At 46.0% G+C, this 21,777-nt stretch overlaps 1 protein-coding gene across 3 annotated transcripts; it reads left to right on the top strand.

Moving 5' to 3' along the window:
* Positions 1-776: 776 nt before the first annotated feature.
* PPP1R3B (protein phosphatase 1 regulatory subunit 3B) lies at positions 777-8,776 on the top strand. 3 transcript variants are annotated; one of them, XM_057697684.1, is made up of 3 exons: positions 1,637-1,740; positions 2,764-2,876; positions 6,750-8,776. In XM_057697684.1, the coding sequence occupies exon 3, from the start codon at positions 6,775-6,777 to the stop codon at positions 7,627-7,629; it is 855 nt and encodes a 284-aa protein (XP_057553667.1). In that variant the 5' UTR covers positions 1,637-1,740; positions 2,764-2,876; positions 6,750-6,774; the 3' UTR covers positions 7,630-8,776. The 3 variants fall into 3 exon arrangements, with proteins under 3 accessions (XP_057553665.1, XP_057553666.1, XP_057553667.1); XM_057697682.1 differs by lacking the exons at positions 1,637-1,740; positions 2,764-2,876 and adding an exon at positions 777-963; XM_057697683.1 differs by lacking the exon at positions 2,764-2,876 and having other exon boundaries at positions 1,613-1,740.
* Positions 8,777-21,777: the final 13,001 nt, after the last annotated feature.

Raw genomic sequence — 21,777 nt, 5'->3', positions numbered from 1 at the left:
TTCAAGTCAGGTAGTTTCCTCGAAAATATACCTACTTGAGAAACCCCCAACTATATATATGCAGTATTCTGTGAGATGGGTATTGGTCCTTTACCGCGATAACAACTTTATAAAAAGGATTTTACTGTATTCCTTTCACAGTAACACCTGGACGGTGATGGACACTTATTTTCGACACTATCGCTGGAGCTGGGGATACTGATCTCAAAAAGGCGCCATCGAAAACGGAGGGAAACGCAGCTGGCATTCTCTCGGGGCTCTGGACTCGGCATGCGCAGGGGGAAGGAACGGTCATCTGTGCACCCCGTGGCTGAAGTGTAAGACAAAGGCGGGGCCGGCGGGACGGGTGAATGCAACTGCAACCTTGTCCGCGCGTGCAGGGTGACTTTGCCCGGCTAGGACTTTGCCTCGGGAGAGGGAACTCTGCCAGCCGCCGGCCACCAGCCCTCTTGCTGTAACGGGATGCTAGGCTGCAGGAAAGTGCCTCTGCCCCCTGGCGCCCGTCCCCGGGCTTCTGATGAAACTGTGACCCACCGCCCCCTTTCCTGCCCCTGGGCGCCGGCCCTATCACTCCGGGCGCGCGGCCGATCACGTGGCGCGGCGGTGCTCCGGGGGACCGCGGCTCCACGCCCATTGGTTGACGACGCGCGTCCGGGAGCGCCCATTGGTTGTGGGGGGCGTTCACGTGAAAGGGGGTCTGGGATGGCATCCCGAGTGGGGAGAGGTGGCCTGAAAGTTAAAGGGAGCCGCGCGGCGGCGGGGAATCCGAGTTCGGGGTGCGGGGCCGCAGGGAGGAGTGGGGCGGGCTGCTCTCGCGCACGGACGCATGCGGCTGCCCGCGGAGGGCGCCGACCTGAGTCCCGGCCCCCGCTTCTGCCGTCGCCGCCGCTGCCCCTGCCACCCCGGCGCGGATGCTGCCGCGGGCTGGCGCCGCCGCACCTCGGGGCTTATAAGCTGTACCAGGTACGTCCCCCCCAAGCCCGCGAGGCCGGGTTCCCGGCCGCAGAAACGGCGGCGTGGGCGCGCAGCCGGGACCTCTCTGGTTCCTGCCATCTACACGTTCTCCGTCCAACCTGCAGTTACACTCTGTTGCTTCCACGTGGAGAGGACAATCCAGAGGGACCAGAGGTGGGATGGAGCCTGGCCTGACCCACGTGATGCACCGAGGTGGGGGTCCCGGCCGCGACTGGTGGCCCGGGGGCAGGGGGCTTCAGATACTCTTACCCCCTATTGTGCCCAGTTCGAACCTGACACGAGGCTTTTCCGTCTGGCACCCGACACTTCTAGAGGGTGTCCCCGGAGTTGACGATGGTGTGTGAGCACAAGGGAAAATCGCTTCGTCTCTCCTCCGGCCTCGATTGCCCGGTACAACACAGGGAAACACACCAGGTGATCTCTCAGGCCTCTGAGGGCGACGGGACGCGGGGCGCTGCGGCTGTCGGGGCCTCCCGGAGCCGAACCACCTCCGGTCCCGGTCCCCAGACTGGTTGTCCTGGGCCGGCGAGGGCGAGGTGGCCGCGCGGGGACGCTCGCGTGGCGTCTCCGCCTGGGGTGGAGTGATAAGTAGGGCTCCTCCTACCCGTCTTCCTCCCTCTGTCGGTCACAACCCAGCCCAAGCCCTGCCTCCCGGACACACCGAGGCTCACGTAGTCTGGTGGCGGCAGCCTCCCCTGCCACCTCCCTCCGGGCTCTCCGATGCAGCGAGCCAGCTGGAGAGGGGGCTTCCCCGCAGCCCAACAGGTGGGTTCCGGACAGGCGAAGGGCCTCGGGGAGGGGCTGGGGGCGGGGTGTAGCATGGGCCTGGCTGGACCCAGGAGGCAGTGACCTGTGCGATCTTCGAAGCCAGGACGTTCAGGCCTGCCCCTGTGTCCTGTTCGTGCCACCCTTTTGAATCCAGAGAAGGGGGTGTGGAACGGACTCAGGGCAAAAGAGGGGGTAGAGGGCCCAGAACATACTAGAAGATTTGGGCTTTGTCCTGGTATTGTTTCTTGCAGAAGGGGAGAAAGCTGAGGACAGACGTGAGGACTTGGAATGTTTCTAGATGTTGGAGCCTGTGGTCTGTGTGGCCAGGCCTCCCTGGGAGACCCAGGGTCCAGGAGAAGAAAGCGTTAGGGCTAAGGGGGCTGGGTGCAGAGAAGAGGAAATGGTTCATTTGGCAGGGTTGTCCAGGAGCCAAGACTAAAGTGAAAACAGCTGGAGAACTTACCACAAAAGTAAAGGTGAGGTATTTAGGGAAAAGTTAGTGAGAAGAGAAGAATCATCAGGCAGTACTAGCTACCAGGAATGTCCAAACTCAAAGGGATCTCAGAGGAGAAAGCTCAAGCCCAGAGAGGTTGAGTAACTTGCCCCAAGTGGCACAGCTAGGTGCAGGCATTCCTAGGCCAGTGCACTGTGTGTCACACTGGACATTTTTAGATGGCAGATACTGCCATTGTAACTTATCTCTTTCCTCTAATATGCAGCCTCATCCACAGATATTTACCTCAAAGATGCTTTGCATGATGGTAACAGAATAGAGGGGTCCAGGTGGCTTCTGGGGCTGTGCATAAGGGCCCCACAGTCTGAATCTAAAGGGAAAGATGCCAACTTCACTCATACTGTGGCAGCCAAACCTTTTGGGAGGGAATAAAGAAATGCCAAGGGGATAAGTGGCCACATCTTTAAAAAAATTATACCTGGTAACCTGGTTGTGAACGCTTATCTGATATAGTTTCAGTGTCTGGGTTCTTGGCGCGTCTGAGTATTTCTGTCTTTTCTTATCAGAGTACAAGAGAATGGAGGAGGCAATGTGTTGGCCTCAATACAAAGGAGAAGGCTTTCCTTCCTATAAAAGTCACAGCCAGAGAGCCAGTAGCTCAGCTGCCTGCACTGTGAAGGTCATGGGGTAATTCTTCTGTACAAGTTGATAGTTTTTAGAGAAAAATCACCATGATATCTAACCCTGGCCGACAGGGTGTGTTGTTTGTTCCTAGTGGAACAGGGAAAGCATTTATGCAAAACTATCCATGTTCTCTGTAATTTGCATGGAATGTTAGGGTTTGCTCTCTTTTGACCAGAAACACTGAAATCTACCCTTGGGCATGTCCAGTCTCTCATGGGACAAAATTGATCTCCTACGCATCTATTTGGAAGCAAAGGTTTTGAGAATCTGTACCAGTCTGAGTAACAGCTACTCACAGTCTAATGACCCTGTCCTGCAACGAACTGGTATCCAGGTCCTATGTCATGCTCTTCTGGTTCAACTGTGTGTCCACATCTCATTCTGGTTTTTTTTTCCCTGACCAACCTTGGAGACTCGTATTCCCTGGCTTGGGCGAGGGAAAAGGCAGAGTGGCCCAAGATGCATCCTGTGTTGGAACTGATCATTTTCATGCCATTTGAGGATAAAACACCTGTCCAGGTGCCTTCCTTTCAGGAACTTAGAAAACTGTTACCTTGCATGTCTCCACTGCTAGGAGTACGTCTGGGTGTTGGTCATCCCTGTCACGCTCCACTGGGGAATTTCTGAGCAGTCAGTCAGGAAGGCTTATACCAAACCAGCACTCCGGTGTATCAGTTTTTGTAAAACGATCTGGTTAATAAAAGCTGGAATCCACCTGTGAGGATAGGCAAGGGAGCCAAGAATCAGACTGCACCCTCTACTGAGGCCAGTGGGGTTAGTGACCTCCCCTCTGGTGACACCAAAAAAAGTGAAAGGATTCTGGGCAGGGGTGCTTGTGCAGTGTGCCTGGGGCAGGTGCCTGGGAGGAACGCCTGGGCCGCCAGGTGGTTCACCTTCCTTTTGCTTCTCATGGAGAATGTTGCAAAACCAATCTGCTCTAGAAAGTGCCAGTGGAATTGTTTAATCAGCTCTGGCTCCGACTCCAGCCTCACCTCCTCACCCCCAGTTCTTAAAGCTTGGTGATAAAAGGGATCTCAGGGGCATGTTTATAGCGTTGGGTCCAAACAGTGATACTTTCCTGAGGCCTTCAACTAAGCCTTTCTAACCTGCAGGATTAGAACTTGAGAGTGATTGCAGTCGACTGCAAAGTGTGCAGGTTCTTTCCCCGGTCCCTTTGTTTTAGGATTCTGGTTCCACAATATCTTGAGGTTTCCCAATCATTATCTCAGGAGCGGTTTTACGGTTGTGCAGGAAAGCACGCCTGAGGATGGTTTGCAGGCTTGTTGGACACACGTAGAGAGCTCGAAGCTGACCTTGTGCTGACTCAGGCTAGGAGGAAGTGGCTGTGGCCGAGGAGGAACCCCTCCTCCCTCAGTTCACACCCAGGTTGTCAGGGGTGGCCAGAGTGGGAGGGGTTGGGATGCAAGGCTTTGCCTGCTGTTTGGTTATTTTTAATTAACATTTAATTAAAAAAGTAAAAACTACCTGAATTAAAAGTATAACTGATTCCCATTCATTCTAACAAAGTTTTGCAATGAACAGGGGAAAAGAAAAATTCAAGTACTTTGTAAGTATAGGGTTTTGTTTTGTTTTGTTTTATTTTACTTTTTTACCTTGAACCCCTTAGTGAACCCACTGACTTTTTTTTTAAGCTCTCTTACTTAGTGCCGTCAGAATTTTCCTTTCCAGAACAATTGCATGGGTATAAGGAAAGATAATAGCCAATTTGCTACTAAAATTTTCACTCATTTAACTTTGTTCGAGGAGAAAGAGTAAACAGTAAAAACTTCTCCACTTGATTCTACATCCTGGGGAAGTGCTGTTTTTTTGTTTGTTTTTTGTTTTTCGCAAATGGGATCAAACCCAATATGTCTTCATCCTTTCTCATTTTTCTTTATGTATTTGATTAATCGAAATCACAAGTTGAAAATGAGATATTATTTATTGGACTGATATTATTTATTGGACCAGTGGTCCCCGCTCTTGCCAGAAGGTGAGCAACATTTTGCCCATCCTTCTCCTGAACTACCCCGATCACCCCACAGCACCCCCCATGGGGGGATCAGGGGAGGCCTGAGAGCCAGTACCCCAACACACCACCACACACCGACACCTTTGCCATAATGAGGGGAGATATGTTTGGCAACCAGTCCAGATCCTGTGTTCTGTAATTCTCAGACTAGAGATTTTAATCCTGATTTCATCACTGACTTCTTCAGTTAGCCATTGGAACCATCAAATCAGAATATCAATTTGCCATGGTAATTAACATAAAAATAGCTTGGCTTTAGTGAGGCAATAGTGTTGGGTGGGTTTTTGGCAAATCTTAAGATATTTGAGGTGTTTTATTAGATTCATTTTGTTTTCTTGATTAGAGAAGGTCTATTATTTTAGAAATATAAGAGAGTACAAAGCAGGAAAATAGAAATTTCCTGAAATCCCATCACCTGGAAATTCTGATAGTTTTAAGTATTTCGCTAGTCTTTTTTCTGTGCATATACATAATATTTTTTCCCTACCAGTCTAGTCTCTATGTGCAACTTATCTTCTCCATTTTTTACATTAATCATATACATTTTATGCCATTTAAATCTTTTTCCAAATATAATGGTTTTAATGATGATATAAAATTGTATCACATGGGTATGGTTACTTGATTTAATTGGATACCTGTTATTGACCATTTAGTTTATTTTCTTACCCCTTTCCCCCATAATGTTGCGTTGAACATTGACCTCCATGCATTTTTAGTTATTTCCTTAAGATTAACTCCTGTATGTGATATTAGAACCCAAAATGATGGAAGGTTGTGCCCATTTAGACCAATACAGATTATTTCTATATTTTATAATTCTTTCCTAATTCACTAGGTTAAAACAGGCATTGTTTTCTAATCTAAATTTCTTAAATTACTTATAAGGTTGGACATTTTGCATATTTTATAAGCCACTTTTCAGTTTCTTTCATGAGTTGTCTATTCATGCTCCTTGCTCATTGTTCTAGATGAAATATTTGCTTTGTTATTGTTTTGTAAAAACTCTTTATATATTAAAGTATTAACACTTTGCTTTTTGGAACATGTTTTCCCACTCTTTAGTTTTTTGGTTTAACTTATTTTTTTCACTTATAGAAAAACATTGTTTTTATGAAGTCAGATTTAACCTAATCTTTAGCATGATTCTCTCTGCTTTTTTATTCTTACAGAGGCTAGTTTCACTGTAGAAAAAAACCAATTATTCAGTGATATAAAAGGTTTAAAAACACTAAATTGTTGGTACTTTTTAAAAGTAAGATATACTAGAATATAAAAATCTACTGTACATTGAATGAAAGCAGGTTGGGGTCTGTCTTCACTCCTGAATCCCAGTCTCTGGCACCATGCCTGGCACATAGCAAACATCAGTCAATATCTGTGGGGTGAATTAATTTCTTTGTATCGGATGAAAGCAGTATTTACCAAACTGCATTCAACAAGGTACTCCACACAGATACAAAAAAGGCTTTCCTCGTTTGGGGTAAGTTTAGGAAATTCTGCAAACAACACACTGTTTTCATTATTCCCCACGGCCCATCAATGTACTGAAGGCCCCAAAAAAGTCCTGACAGGGAAACCCATGAACTGGTTTTAAAACCAGTGGTTCCATACTTCTTTGTTTGATTTCATCTTAGGCCTCTTCCCCCTGCCCCCCACTTTACACTCTTAGTCTCCCCTGAAACCAGGGTCACACTGAACCACACTTGAGTTAACAGTGAGCTGTAGCAACATGGGCAGAGATGAAGGCAAACGTAGTTTGCCGGTCCCTGTTAGAGGGATGAGTCTGAACGTCTGTCTGACCTCCTGGCTGTTTCTGTCTTTCCCCTTGGCCAGGGTTCTAGCCTGCTCTAGCCCCGTGATGGCTGTGGACATCGAGTGCAGGTACAGCTGCATGGCCCCCTCCTTGCGCAGAGAGCGGTTCGCCTTCCAGATCTCCCCGAAGTCAAGCAAACCTCTGAGGCCTTGTATTCAGCTGAGTGGCAAGAATGAAGCCAGTGGGACAGTGGCCCCGACCGTCCAGGAGAAGAAGGTGAAGAAGCGGGTGTCCTTCGCAGACAACCAAGGGCTGGCCCTGACAATGGTCAAAGTGTTCTCCGAGTTTGATGACCCATTAGATATTCCGCTGAACATTACCGAGCTCCTGGACAGCATTGTGAGTCTGACAGCAGCGGAGAGCGAGAGCTTTGTGCTGGATTTCTCGCAGCCATCTGCAGACTACCTGGACTTCAGAAATCGGCTTCAGACCGACCACGTCTGCCTGGAGAACTGCGTCCTGAAGGACAGAGCCATCACAGGCACCGTGAAGGTGCAGAACCTCGCTTTCGAGAAGATGGTGAAAGTCAGAATGACATTCGACACCTGGAAAAGCTTCACGGACTTTCCCTGTTGGTACGTGAAGGACACGTACGCGGGTTCAGACAAGGACACATTCTCCTTTGACATCAGCTTGCCTGAGAAAATTCAGTCTTATGAGAGGATGGAGTTTGCCGTGTGCTATGAGTGCAATGGACAGACGTACTGGGACAGCAACAAAGGCAAAAACTATAGGATCATCCGGGCAGAGTTGAAATCCACGCAGGGAACAGCCCAGCCAGCACATGGACCAGATTTTGGAATAGCCTTTGACCAGTTTGGAAGCCCTCGGTGTTCCTACGGTCTGTTTCCGGAGTGGCCTAGTTATTTAGGATACGAGAAGCTCGGGCCCTACTATTAGTGACGGCCTGGGATGGAGCCGGGCTGAGTGGGTGCAGGCGCGCCGAGCTGCATCACCCCAGGATGGAGATGGAAGCCCAGAGAAAAGCCGAACTGCCATCGGGCACAGTGTTTGAAAAGAAAGGATCCTAGTCACTTTTTTCTTCACTCAGCCAAACCAGCCAGGTTTAGATCACAGAACTGGGCTGACACTTGGAGGAGGTGGGCATGCTGGGCCGTTCAGCACCCCTGTGGTGGCAACAAGGGTCTGAGCAGGATGGTACTGGAAAGGGTCCGGACGGGACCCAGGCCTGCAGGCGGCGCTGGCCAGGCCGGAGGACCGTGGCTCCGTGATGAGGAGCCCCTCTCCCTTAGGGTGTGGGAAGTCAGTCCCCTGGAAAGCCCCTGGGCACCTCTTCTTGGGGTCTTCCCTGCCCGGCCAGGGCCTCCCCACCTGTTGCAGCTGCCCTGTGTCTGTGCGGCCTTCACACGTTGTGCGTTTTTGTGCATTTGATTTTCTTCTACAGCTCATCTGATGTTCAGGAAAAGATAATAAAGACAGATCAGCTTGTGACAGAGACAGGCATCTCCTTTTTCTGACCCCACTCAGGTGTCCCCGCAGAGGAGGACACACTAGCCGTGGAAAGTCAGCGTCACCGATGGCAGGCTGATGCCAGGCAGGACAGTCAGGAGTGGGTCACTTTTAGCTTCTCCTCTTGGCTTTGGGGGGAGCTTTCCAAGCACTCACTCTTACCCTGAGTCACCCACCAGCTCAGTTACAAGACGTGTTATAACTTGCTCAGCTGGTTTGCCTGTGACTCTTTCTTCACAAAAGGATGTTAGAATCTCTTTTCCTGGAGAGTCATCTCTTACGCCGTGTTCAGGACGTTTTGATTTGCAGATTCAACATATCCTCAACACCTTCAGAAAATGTTTGGTTGTATTTTGACTGTGATTTACAACTCCGCTTTGTAAACGACACTTTACAAGCCCCCACGAACTTTGGTTTGGTTGTTCTTATTTATGGTGTGTGGGTATGTAAAGGGGTAGGGGACAAGCACCTCACCAAGTTCTCAGATGTTATTTTCACTGTTTGCCAACTCTGAAGTATCAGCGATTAATTGTTCTTAACCTCAGTGGATGAAAGCATTAAAAGTCTGTTGGTTCATCCTGTTGTGAGACTCCTGGGACTTTCCTTGTCAGATGGACCCCAAACCCTGTGATTTTTCTGGGGCAAGATTGGTTGGTACTTGGGGGTCTTTAAAAATATTTTTACATGTGTATTTGTAGAATGTTAGGGTCTTTTTCTGTTTTGTTTTTGTTTTTGGAGCTTAAGCGGCTGCCTCATTTTTCTTTTGCCCGACCTTACTAGAGTGAGGTTTTCCTAAGGGAGGCAGGAAGAGGGATGCCCCACTGCCTGGATTTGGGGACAGTGCTCCTGGACTCCGCAAGCAGTCTTCTTTCTCTTGCCTTCTCCAGATCAGCTGGAAGAGACCTCCCGCTTCTGTGACTTTGTAAATCTGCATCAGGCAGGTCTGGAGTATCTTGGCTCCTAAGAGTTTTGTGGTTGGGTTTTTTTCTTTTTTGAACTCTAAAATGTTTTGACTTTTTAAACGCTCTTAAGTGGTTTTCCACGGAATTCTTGTTCCTAAAACTGGCTGTGACTAGTCTGCAATCTAGTGCTTTATTTTTTATGTGTCTCCTGGGGGGGGGGGGGATTACATGATAATATAATTTATGGGACAGTCACATATTTTATCTTATGCTGACATTGGGCAGAACTGGGTTTGATCTAAGCATGTCTTACATCAAGTGCACAGACAGAACTCTCTCTGTTACGAGTCTGGTGATCACAACTATTGTATAATAGTTTGAATCTACACCACGTGGAAGCAAAACTCAGTTTATACAGGTCATGGATTTATTCTGCTTTAAGAAGCCCCCCTCCTCCTTCTCCCCTGCATGAAAGGCACAAGGTGTATTGTCATTTCCCTATTACCAGACTAAAGGTAATGAGATCGTTCTCTGTTCGTAAGAAAAATGCCTCAAGTGATCGCTGTATGGTTTGCAGTAATAGGGCTCTTAAGGCATTCCCGTGTCAAAATTGAAATATGGTGATTCAGTGATAAGTATCTCTTTTAAAACAGCCAGGAACCCTCCCCCCACCCCCTTCTTTCCTCCCAGCTCACCCCAGCTTTTCTGCTGGGGGCATGGGTTGCAAGCCCCCCACAGCCGTGCACCTGGATCGCTCACCCCACTGGGCATGTCCTCACCCGCCGGCAAAGACCCTTCTCTGACTAAGGGAGTTCCCTGTCAGCATCGCCACGTGGTGAGGTCGTGGCATCTGAAGAATACTGTCTCCTCTTCGCCAATCAGTATGTCTCCTTTTGGGCTGGTTCTATGCCAGGATATCAACAGGTGGCCTCCGGACCTGCTCCGATAGGCCCTCTCCTTGGTTGCTAGCTCACCAGCAGAAGATAGGTCTACGCACTTCCGAAAGTGACAGGTGTCTTAGTTGGACCTGTAGGTTTGACCCTCAGAAGCCACTTGGTTATGATGACATGTGGCCCCCTTCCCAACGTGCCCCAGAAACACCAGCCTTCCGCCACTGGTGCAGCTGTCCAGGGACGGGGAGGCAGCTCCATTTCTGTTTCACATTTATTCCCCCATATGTCCTGGGGAGCATTTGCAAATAAGGTGCAATAAATAAGCTAGGCTATGTAAAGACAGATTTTAAACAATAAGCTTTCAATGTTTCTTGGAAGATGTGAAGCATTTGGGTGCGTTTGTTGGTTTTTTGCTTTTTTTCTTTTAAGTATTCTCATCACAGGGGAGGTGATGAGAAATAATGGAGTTATGTAGTTCTCTAGAAATTAAAACAGAATCAAGGTAGAGTTTATTTTCTACGATTTAATTTGAACGGTGGCAAAACATTACTCTCTCAATGTTTTTTAAAGATGTAAATTTTGAACTGCTGAAAGAATGTTTTGTGGTTTTGATCTTTGCATATAATTTGCTGTTTTTAAAACAAGCATTACTTGTAGTCACTGGGACATTAGATGGCTTGTGTGTGTATATATATATATGTTTATAAACCAAAAAAGTGTTTGCTCACTTTTCAGAAGTGCCATTGGCTAGGTCTTCCCTCTCAATGGACAGTGAGTGAAAACCTTGGTGTCTTTCCTGTTTCCTCCTGTCAAATCCCTTGACTGGACATGGTTTGCGGGAGAAAGCATATGGCTGTCTGCTCTGGGAGGTCCTGACGGCCTTGTCTCTCCTGAAACGATCGCTGACGTTGAGGCTAAGATGTTACCCATACAATGAGACCTCCCAGGGTTATCCAAAGACAGTTTGTGAGCGTATCTTCACTTCCTGAAGTGGGACACGTCTGGACGGGGAGGGACAGCTATGCTGATGGGCAGCTTTTCCTTGTTATGGTTGTAAAGCGTTACAGCCCAGGTTGTAAGGCTGTGAATGCTTTTCACAGTCTTGTTTATCAGTTCCTAGAGTCAGCTGCACCTGTGAGGGCTCCAAGAATGCAGTAAGGTGGTCCACTCTGACTCCTATGTATGTGAATGTAGAACTGGACACTCACCTTCATTTTCACGCCTAAAAGTGCCTTGTTGAGACAGTTCCACAGGTTTTTAAAAACTATGTTATTTTTGTACACAAAGTTAAAGGAGAAATGCACTTTAAAATCACAAGAATGGGTGCCTTTTGTGTGGTGTAAGAGAATGGTTTGTTTGGATCTCGAATGCAAAAATGTAATAAAGGTAGAAAACAAAACTGAAAGTGTCCTATTTTGAAAACTGACTCTCTTTTTAGAGGCTGCAGAGAAACATTTTCAGTCAGTGTATTTCCACATCTAGAATGCTGGTTTCCAAAAGGGATAGGACACAATCAGTGGCTAAGTAGAAAAGCTATAAGGTACAGAGGAAGGGGGGGTAACTGCTTTTTAAGTTGTTACGGCAGCCAAGGCTGAGTACAGCTAAGACAGTGATTGCCAGGGAAGCGGCACAGGGGCCCGTGTTGTTCCGAGTCATTTTTAATGATACGAGGGCAGGTCTCTTCCTACCCTCTCACTTGCTCTTGAAACACATTTTGACTTAGTGTATATGCAGCAGTGGGAAACTATAAGCAGCTATCATAGCTTTGCACTGCTTGGTCAGACAAACTATGCAACCAGCAAAACCACGCAGCTCCTGGTGGGGCCCCGCCTCCACTGGGTATGGGATAGTCACCCTAAGTAAGATTTCAGAGATGTTTTATTTCCAAGTTCAGAAGATGGGATGCACGGGAGGTAAACTGCTGCCAGATATTTCCTGCCCATCCATCTCGGCCACACCTGGAAGGGCAGTGGTGGTTCTGCCGTGAACAGTCAGAGCATTTTAAATCTTAGCCCCTGGTCAATAAATGCCCAAAGCAAGCTACATGCATAACCGCCTTTCTCAAGTCTGGCGAACACTGCCCACGTTTTGCCCACAAAGAAATGGGAAGGGGAAAAAAATGATACTGGTTTTTATGAATGTCTACTTGAGATTCAATGTGGTTTTCATAATCATTACAAAACTCTAACTTATGAGACAGACATCCCAGAGATGTCTGGAGTAAAAAGAAAAAACAAACACCAAACCACTTTTCTAGGGTGATGTCCCCAGAATAGCAAATATCCAGCTCTCTGAATAATTCAGTGGAACATTTATTGCTGGTGTGCAAGGCTGTTTCTAGGTGCTGTTTCTACCCAACCATGTAAGAGACAGTCATGTTTTAGGTGAGTCCTCTGCGAGCCGTGGAAAGTGGTGGGTGGTACCACAGGGGTATCAGTGGTCAGGAAGTCTGGGTTCTGGCCTTGACCCTGCTGCCCCCTGTAAACTGCTCTACTGATGGGCTCTGAGTGTTCTCAGTAGGCATAAGGTAGCCAGGGGCTCTGGAGGTGCCTCTGAGCACTTCTCAGAGTTGGCCAATGTGTGTGTTTGTAAAATGCTTCTACGTATGAACTTAAGAAGTACCACGTACACTCACTATTTGCATTCTTCGTAAGGATCACAGGAACAAAGAGCATTCCAGACAATAGCCTGGATTTCACAAAACCATCAGTGTTCATGCTGGAAGGGCTGTCAGGGAGCTCTTTTTATGGGTAAAGAGTTGAAGGCCTTCAATGTGTTTCCGAAAGTCACAGAGCCAGCTGGTGACAAAGCTGAGAAGACGACACGCATGAGTCTTCATTTTCCAAGAACTGTACCCCCCAGAGTGGAGTCTCTCTCACAGAACTGAAACTAAAATGGTGATTCTGAAAAGAAGGTCTTCCTGCTAGAAAGATGTGATCCCCAGGGGAGGAGTTAACACATGCATCTTTATACACAAAAGGCACATGGCAAGGACCACTGACTGCACAGAAGCATAAGGTGAACACTGAATGATTTGGGCATCCGAGGGCCCAGCTGAATCGCAGGATGTGGCTGATGGTAGGAAACCACCAAAGGGCCCTGTAGCTACCCAGGCATTTGAGGAGACGGGCTGGATTCGGGGCCGGCACTGCCTTTCCCCTGTAGCACAGGATGCCCTGACCCTTGTTTCTCTCACTTCGCCATCACCCACCCTTGGAGAGGAGACAGAGAATCTCAGCAGAGGTCTTCGTCCACATGGGATTCTCTGGTAGGTGACACTCATTCCACAGACACTGATGCATTTCCCAGGCATCAGGCCCTCTGTCAGACTTGAGTTTGGCCAAGGGAGGATAGGGATACATGATACTCACTTTTCTTTGGAGCCAAAGACAGTGATGACTGAGGCCCCTGACCCTCTACGCCAAATGCAAGATCAGGTGGCTAGATCAGGGCTCTGCAACCTTTTTCTATAAACAGCCAGATAGTAAATATTTTAGGCTTTGCAGATCATATGTAATCTGTGTTACATACTCTTCTTTAAAAAAAATTTTTTTTAATCTAAAAACTATACACAAATGGGCCAAGGACTGGACTTGACCTGCTGGCTGTAGTTTGCTGACCCTGGTTGAAGAGCCACATAGGAAGAGAGAGACTTCAGAGGCGACTTGTAGACCCTCAGCTGAGGCCTAGAGGCAACTTTTTAGTTTGTTTGTTTAAAGACCATATAATTTATGGTTCAAACTGGGATGCTTTTGAGAATGAATGGGGTGCTCTGAGTGACCCTGGAGTAAACCAGCCCGTGTAAACCAGCAACTGGGCAAACCCTACTGTGTCAGGCTCGTCGGGCTCACCTATCCTGGGCCTTCGGGATCTTCCTAGACCCCCAGGGAGCTCAGAAAGCCCCGGCCTGTCATGGGCCAGCATCAGTTCTGGCTGGATGGGTTATAACAGACTGGTGATTTTGTCTGTGGTTTAGATGTGTTTTTGTTGGTTAGGTTTTGTTTCCTAATTGTAGTGCTGATGGCCAAAAGCCCTCTGGAAGCTCCAGCCAATTCACTCTTAAGAGTAGAGAATTTAAAAGGAAAGTGGTTATTAATGGTTTGGGCTTATGTCCTACTAGCTCTCCACCCCCACCCTTGTGCCCCAAAATAGGGCATCACCAAGCTCCCAGAGAAAGCTGTTCATTGTGGACCGAGACACAGGCTGAATCTCGCAGTATTCCAAGCCCCAGTCTGCAAAAAGTACCACTGAAGTGCTTCCAGGAATTTTGCAAACTACAGGGTTTCAGCTCATCTCTCTCTGGCCCAGCAAGTTCAAGAGGCCTTAAGCACCACGGGAGACCAAAGAAGCAGAAATTCATCTCCAAAACACTCCGGGCCTCGGCTCTGAAGGTCCCTTCTCCTCCATGATGTGAAGTGAACACACGTGCTCTTCATCTCAAGTTTTGTCACCTCCTACCGGCTGGTATTTACTGTCACCCAGTGCTGGGTGGCAGGGTGGCAATGTGGAGAGGACCCCAATGTTAGTGCTGCAGGGACTTGAAAAAGTTTTTATGAAGCCCTGACATATCCAAGGAGAGCTCTCCACCAGCAAATGTGGGTTAAGCTTTCTCAAGTTCATCCCTCTTTCAGAGAACACGGATACACCACACATCACAACCTGCACTGCAGAAAGACGATGACTCCCCACCGGCTGGCCTCACAGCCAGGGCCACTTAGTTAATTGCCCTCTGGTAGATATCTTGGTCCCATCTGAATATAAAATTAGCTAGGTGACATTTTGCTGATCTTCTTATCACACCATTTTATTAAAATTTATTTTAGTAATCATTATTCACCTTGAATCAATTACCTATTGAAACAAACACTGAAATATCCCCCAAATATTTTCATAAATTCTTTTCTGCACACTGCTTTGCGCATTCCTCATGCAATAAACATTTGTTAGTTTGAATCCTCCAGTCCCCAGCTGCTTTTCTCATCAACTTATTGACGACTCACACCTTGGGTCCTTCATGACTTATGTTACTCATGTGTTACTTCCACCACCACTACTACTGCTACTACTGCTACTACTGCTACTACTCACAACAAACAAGCAGATTGAAAAGAAAAATCAAACAGTATTTTCTCTGCAAGCATCCCTCTCACACTGGTTCATTTTTCTGCTCTGAAATGGGAAGTTCCTGCCCCGAGCTTCTGCGGGCGGCGTGCTGTGTCCCAGCCGGGGCAAAGGCAGCACGGAGTGCACCGCACTGTTGGCAGGGGCTGCAGCAGAAAAGAAAGAGTGACACCAGGCAGTGGTGCTTCCACCCCTACACAGCACCCTCACCCCTGTCTGCTCAGCCTCTCCATGATCTCCCCGGAAGGGGGATTCGGAGACACTGAGTTCTAACTGCAACTTCAGCCCTGCAGAACGGGTGAACCACGGGTGGTTCAAAGGTTTTACGAAGCATCAGAACCTGTTTTTAAACCAAATCTATAAGAACCCGATCTGCAGAACAGACAAGAGAGGGAGCTGCCCAAGGTGGATACTGCAGAAAGCAGGGGAGCACAGCCATCTCCCCCCTACCCCAGACTCCTGAGACACTTCCTAAGAGCCCTGGGCTCCAGAAAGAGAGGCGAGAACCTTTACCTTATAGCACACAATTACACGGCCCCTGCTTCCTATGCTAGTGAATGTAGTCAAGGATATCCTGTAAAATAAAACAAAAGCAAGCTGACAAACAAACCCTCTATGGGAGGAAAACACAACGATTGAACCCCATATTATGCAAAATGACTTCGGTTATGTTTTGGTTATGTTATCAAGGTTAATTATCACCTTTCACAAAAAAATCATCGGCTTGTTCACACAGAACTACAACTGAGTTGCTTATTATGATACGTGCGTGTCTTACACTTACATACAAAAAATTAAACTGCTCCACAAGGCAACTTCTACTCCATACTAACCGTGATACATAAAACAAAATGGCTGAGTTCTTTATGGGTAAGGTTATGATTGGGGCCAAGTACACTGGGGAATATAGACAGAGAAAGACATATCACCATCACCACGCTATTTATAATCTCTCCGATGGTTATTTTAGTCTTTTCTTTTCCCAAATTGTACATTTTTAACTCCATTTACTTGCATCAAACGAAGCCCAGACAGAGAAGCCTAATGTTTCTTTATTTTAAGTGAAACTTTGTTATTTTGAGATACTTGTAGATACACATGAAATTTTAAAAAAATAATAGAGAGAACCCATGTACTACTTACTGAGATTCCCCCAGTGGTAACATCTGGCAGAACTATAATATACTCAGGATGCTGACATTGGTGCAGTGAAGACAGAACCTTGCCACCACCACAAGGATCTCTCATGTCCTTTTATAGGCACGCCACCTCTCCCACCCTGCCCCCCACCCCGCACTCCCCACCCCCACCTGGGTCCTTGACCCTGGCAACCACTCCTCTGTTCTCCCTCTCTACAATTTTGTCATTTCGAGAATGTTATATAAATGGAATTATACAGTATGTAATCTTTGGGGACTGTCTTTTTCCATTCAGCATACTTCCCTGGAGACTCAGCCAACTTGTCCCACGGATCAAATGTGTTCCTTTTTATTGCTGAGTATTATTCCACGGTATAGATGTCCCACCGTTTGGTTAACCGCTAATACACTGAAGAGCACTTCCGCTGTTTCTCATTTGGGGCTATTAGGAATAAAGCAGTTATGAATATTCACGTACAGGTTTTTCTGTGAACATAAATTTTCACTGATCTGGGATAAATGCCCATCAGTGAAACTACAGGGTCAGATGGTAGTTCCGTGTTTAGTTTTATAAGAAACTGCCAAATTGTCTTCCAGAGTGGCTGTACCATTTTACAGTGCCATCAATGATGTACCCAGCTTCTCCACATCCTCATCAGAGTTTGGTGCTGTTGCTATTTGTCAGATGTGTAGTTTGAAAATATCTTCTCTTTATCTATAGGTTGCCTTTTCACCCTCTTCACATGGACTTTCGCAAGGCAAATTTTTTTTACTTTTTATCAGTTTATCAGTTTTCCCCTTTATGGGATCATGCTTTTGGTGTCAAGTCTAAGAATTCTTTGACTAGCCCTAGAGCCCAAAGATTTTCCCTTACGGTTTTGCTTTAAATATTTTAGTTTCACATTTTAAATTTAAATATATGATTCATTTTGAGTTAACTTTTATAAAAGATGAGAGGCTTAGCTCACAGTTCATTCTTTCTGCCTATAGATATCCACTTGTTTCAGCACCACTGGCTGAAAAGCCTTTCTTCCCTCCATTGAATTAATTTGCATCTTCATCAAAAAGCAGTTGGGCATATTTGTGTGGTTTATTTCTGGGTTTTCTATTCTGTTCCACTGATGGACGTGTCCATCCCTCTGCCAAAACCACACCACCCTGATCACTCCAGCTGTATGGGCAGACCTAACACCAGGTCATGAGTCTTCCCACTTTCTTCTTCTTTTTCACAATCGTTTTAACTATTCTAGGGATTGTTTTTTCCATATAAATTTAAAAATAATCTACAGCAGCTGTAAGTGGCTTTCTGTAGTTCTCCCTGTAATTGTAAGCAAATACACACACACACAATGAGAGAAAGAGGTTTAGGTCTGAGTATTTGGGAAATGGTCTTTCTAGTGACATCATAAACTACACTTTCACTCTCAGTTTTCCTTGTCACTTTGCCACCTTTGTGCTATCGTTCAAGATGTGGCCATGAATCACAGTATTTCATAAGGCCCAAGTAAGACAACCGTAGAACCAGAAGCTGTTAAGAAATCATGAAATCCAACCTCCAATTTTACCGATGCAGACAGTGAGACCCAGAAAGGTTAGGAGACCTGATGAAAGCTGAACAAAGAGTTCCGGCAGAAGCCCGTCTACAACAAGAGCACTGACTGCAGTCTTGAGCTGGGATGTCCTGCCACTTGACTGGCTCTGAACTTGAAGAAGCAGAATTCAGCAGCAGGGCCATTTGCCTACCGAGATCAGGGTCATTTCTGCATCCACTTCTGCCAGGGGCAGGGAGGGAGGCAAGGAGCAAGGGAGGATGAGAAGATGAAATTAAAAAGGGTGGACTTCTGCTGCCGCCTCCCTTAACCAGTTCAGAAGTTTCCAGATTTCAGTCCTTTCCAACATGTGAGCAAGGGAGGTGACTAGAACACTATAGAAAAATTGACATGAGTCTTCCCCCATTGTTATGGTTAATGGTCTACTGGGTGGAGGGTGGGGAGAATCAAACCTTGAGTCATCGGCTACTAATCAGCCACTATTGCAAGTCACTGTGGGATATTTCATAAGTAACCATCCTGTCCCTTGGCCTCAAGGAGCTTACAATCAACTTGGAAGGGCTGGCAATTACTTATTGCCCAAGTGACAGGAAATGTGAACTCATAATTAGGTAACAGTCATTACCGACTATGGGAACACATTCATTTTTCTGGTGCTTATTTCAGCAGAGGTCAAGGCCACCTTGAAGGCAAAAAGTATAACCTCTTGGTGAGAACCACTGAAAAATCAATTGTTTTTGTTTTTCTTTCATTAGGCATGATGCATGTCTAGACCAGCTGACAAACATTCTATGCTGACAACCCTATCCCTGCTATTATAGCCAAGGCCAAAATACAGCACAGAAGGCACAAGCATCTATCTCCTCACCACCTCCTGGCCATAATTACGATCCCCAAGTAGACTAGAGGCACTTAAGACCCATTTATATCAACAGTCATACCATACTGGTAGACAGGCCATCTAATAGTTTAAATCCTAAGGTGCATCAGTGAACAAAAAAGTGACCACTGCAGACGATTTCCATTTAGCCTTTGCTTACTTTTACTTCTAATTAAGAAACAAAAATCTGCTTTTCTTCCCTTCCTTCCTAATTCAGTCCAACAGTCACTGGGCAGGCACAAGCGGGGTTAACAGGGCCTGGGCAAGGATGGCGTTGAAGCAAGGTGACAGGAGCTGCTTGTAACAGCTAGGAATGATGACCTTTACAAGGACAGTATCAGAGCAGGGTGGAAAGGCAGTCTCATGTCATCAGGGAGAATGGCTACATACAGGGGATTGAGCAAATAAACATATTAAGAATGACTGGGCCCAGAGAAACAGACAGAAGTAAAGATGTAAAGGTATGCATGCACACACATATGTGTGTGTATGCTTGCATGTGAGTATAAAAATACATATTTCCTAGCTCTGCCCACTGGGAGGGCCTGGGAAAAGCAACACTCCAGTAGCATTGGGCACACTCAGCATCCAGATCTTGGCTTCTAAATATCATTCTCCATGAAAAGGAACCAGGGTTCCTTAGAGAACTGACTGATCCAGAGCTGGGGCAAGGAAAGTACAAGAGAATCCAGGAACAGCTTGTTGTGAAGGCAGTGCTCAAGAGTGATGGGCAGGGACTTCCCAGTGGTGTGGTAGTTAAGAATCCACCTGCCAATGCAGGGGACATGGGTTTGAGCCCTGGTCCAGGAAGATCCCACATGCTACGGAGCAACTAAGCCCATGCGCCACAACTACTGAGCCTGTGCTCTAGAGCCTGTGAGCCACAACTATTGAGCCTGAGTGCCACAACTACTGAAGCCCATGTGCCTAGACCCTGTGCTCCACAACAAGAGAAGCCACTGCAATGAGAAGCCCACACACTGCAATGAAGAGTAGCCCCCACTCACCGCAACTAGAGAAACCCTGTGTGCAGCAAGAAAGACCCAATGCAGCCAAAAAAATAAAAAATAAATAATTTTTTTTAAAAAACAGTGATGGGCACATGTCAAAATGACACAGAAGCCTGTTTTGCAGAGTTACTACTATCAAAACCTGGGTCAATTTGAGCATCAAAATAATTAATGACGAGGGAGGGAGGGAATATGGGGATGTGTGTATAAAAACAGATGATTGAACTTGGTGTACCCCCCCAAGAAAGTAATAAATGAAAAAAAAATAATTAATGAAAATAGAGTATAACCCATTGAATAATAGAGTATAATTCATTATAACTCATTTGTTTATAAACTGATACATTTACAAATGGAAGATGAGAATTCCTCCTTGCAATAGAATGCCAACTAGTAAATGAGTAAGAAGGATAAATTAGAAAATTAGTATTTGACATACATCACAGTAATAAATTCAGGCCAGAAACACCAATGGGTGCTAAAACAAGTCTGTGAGAATGGAATGAGTAATGGGATATTTACATGATATGTATTAATTACAAAAGAAAAAGGTAAATTTCCAGTGAAGAAATGGAACAGGCACTCTCTTAATTAAGTGATCAGAGTTACCACTGGGACACAAAGTTAAAGGGACAAAGTGACATCAGGGACCATTTGATAGGGTACAATAAGAACACAATGTCACTTTCGTGACATTCCTGCTTTAAGTGCATGACCTGGGCCTAATCATGAGGAAGCATGGGATACACCTAAGCCAAGGGTCGTTCTAGGAAATGTAATCTTCATAAAGATCAAGGGCATGAAACTCAGGATCTAGACAGACTAGATCATGTGGTTGAGAACTGGCATATTTGCTACCAACCACATCATGAGTGAAACTTGGAAGGATCTGCATGAAAGGTACACAGTTCTTTGTTCTATTCTTGCAACTTTCTTGTAAATTTGAAATTGTTACAAAATTTTTTTTTTAACTAAGACAGATTAATGGTTATAGGGCCAGAGAGGGATGGACTGGGAGTTTGGGATTAGCAGATGCAAACTATTACATTTAGAATGGATAAACTACAAGGTTCTACTGTATAGCACAGGGAACTATATCCAATCTCCTGGGATAAACCATAACGGAAAAGAATATTTAAAAAAAGAATGTATAATGTGTATAACTGAGTCACTTTGCTGAACAGCAGAGATTGGCACAACACTGTAAATCAACTAAACTGCAAAAAAATCTATCAAGACATTAATAGTTATAGACTAGAAAGATGACATAAGTGGCAGTAATGTGTATGTCGGTGCATGTCCAAGTGCAGTCTGCAGACAGGAGTTGGTCTGTGGATTTCACCTCCCACATCAGAAGAGGCTTACACCACACTGCACACCAGCCACCTCACGAAGCACACCATGGTTCAGCTGATGGGTTTTGCAAAGCCTGACTTGCTCCGTGAAGGAAGTAGGACATTGATTTACATTGCGGACCAAGCCCCTCATATCATCAGAGATGGTCACTTAGAGTAGCACTGGTGTAAATGACAATGAAACATGGGTTAAAACTTCATAAAGCAGGATGTTAGATTGGAGTTCTTTCCTGTGAGTCATAGTTAAAAATAGTCACAAGCATATGATTCTCAAGTGTCCAGTTCAGAACACACTCCTCGAAGCATTTTGGATGAAAGTGATCGGTACCCACAGCGCAAGCTGTAAGTACCAACAACCTCATGGACTTTTTCTGTTCGAGATGGTTTCCATCTTGGCATCTCTATGGCCCTCAGAGGAAGGAAACACCTCTCCATACGCTCATAATTCATCGTTAATTCTTCACCAAATGAACACTGGTCATACTCTTGCAATGGAGAAGAAAATACACTAATTGAGGAAACATGTCTAAGTGAATTAACGAAGGGAAAAAGTTTCATAAAACTTTAAGGAAAACCTCCCCTGTACCTAAAACAGAGGTTTCTTACAAATATCACGCTTAGTGTTTGTGTCCAGCAAACTGGAAATCAAGCATCTGCATTCGATTGTAAAAGTTCTTGGTCGTCAATTTGTTACTAATTCTATTATTTGAACAAAATTTCTGTTGGCG

The sequence above is a fragment of the Hippopotamus amphibius genome, chromosome 10 (assembly GCF_030028045.1).
Source record: "Hippopotamus amphibius kiboko isolate mHipAmp2 chromosome 10, mHipAmp2.hap2, whole genome shotgun sequence".
In the NCBI taxonomy this organism is placed as follows: Eukaryota; Metazoa; Chordata; class Mammalia; order Artiodactyla; family Hippopotamidae; genus Hippopotamus; species Hippopotamus amphibius.
This window is presented reverse-complemented; position numbering and strand designations above follow the sequence as displayed.

Coding starts and splice junctions, on each gene's coding strand:
- PPP1R3B (XM_057697682.1), top strand. CDS start 827: ATGCGGCTGCCCGCGGAGGGCGCCGACCTGAGTCCCGGCCCCCGCTTC. Junction 964..6,749: donor GGGCTTATAAGCTGTACCAG/GTACGTCCCCCC, acceptor CCCCTTGGCCAG/GGTTCTAGCCTGCTCTAGCC.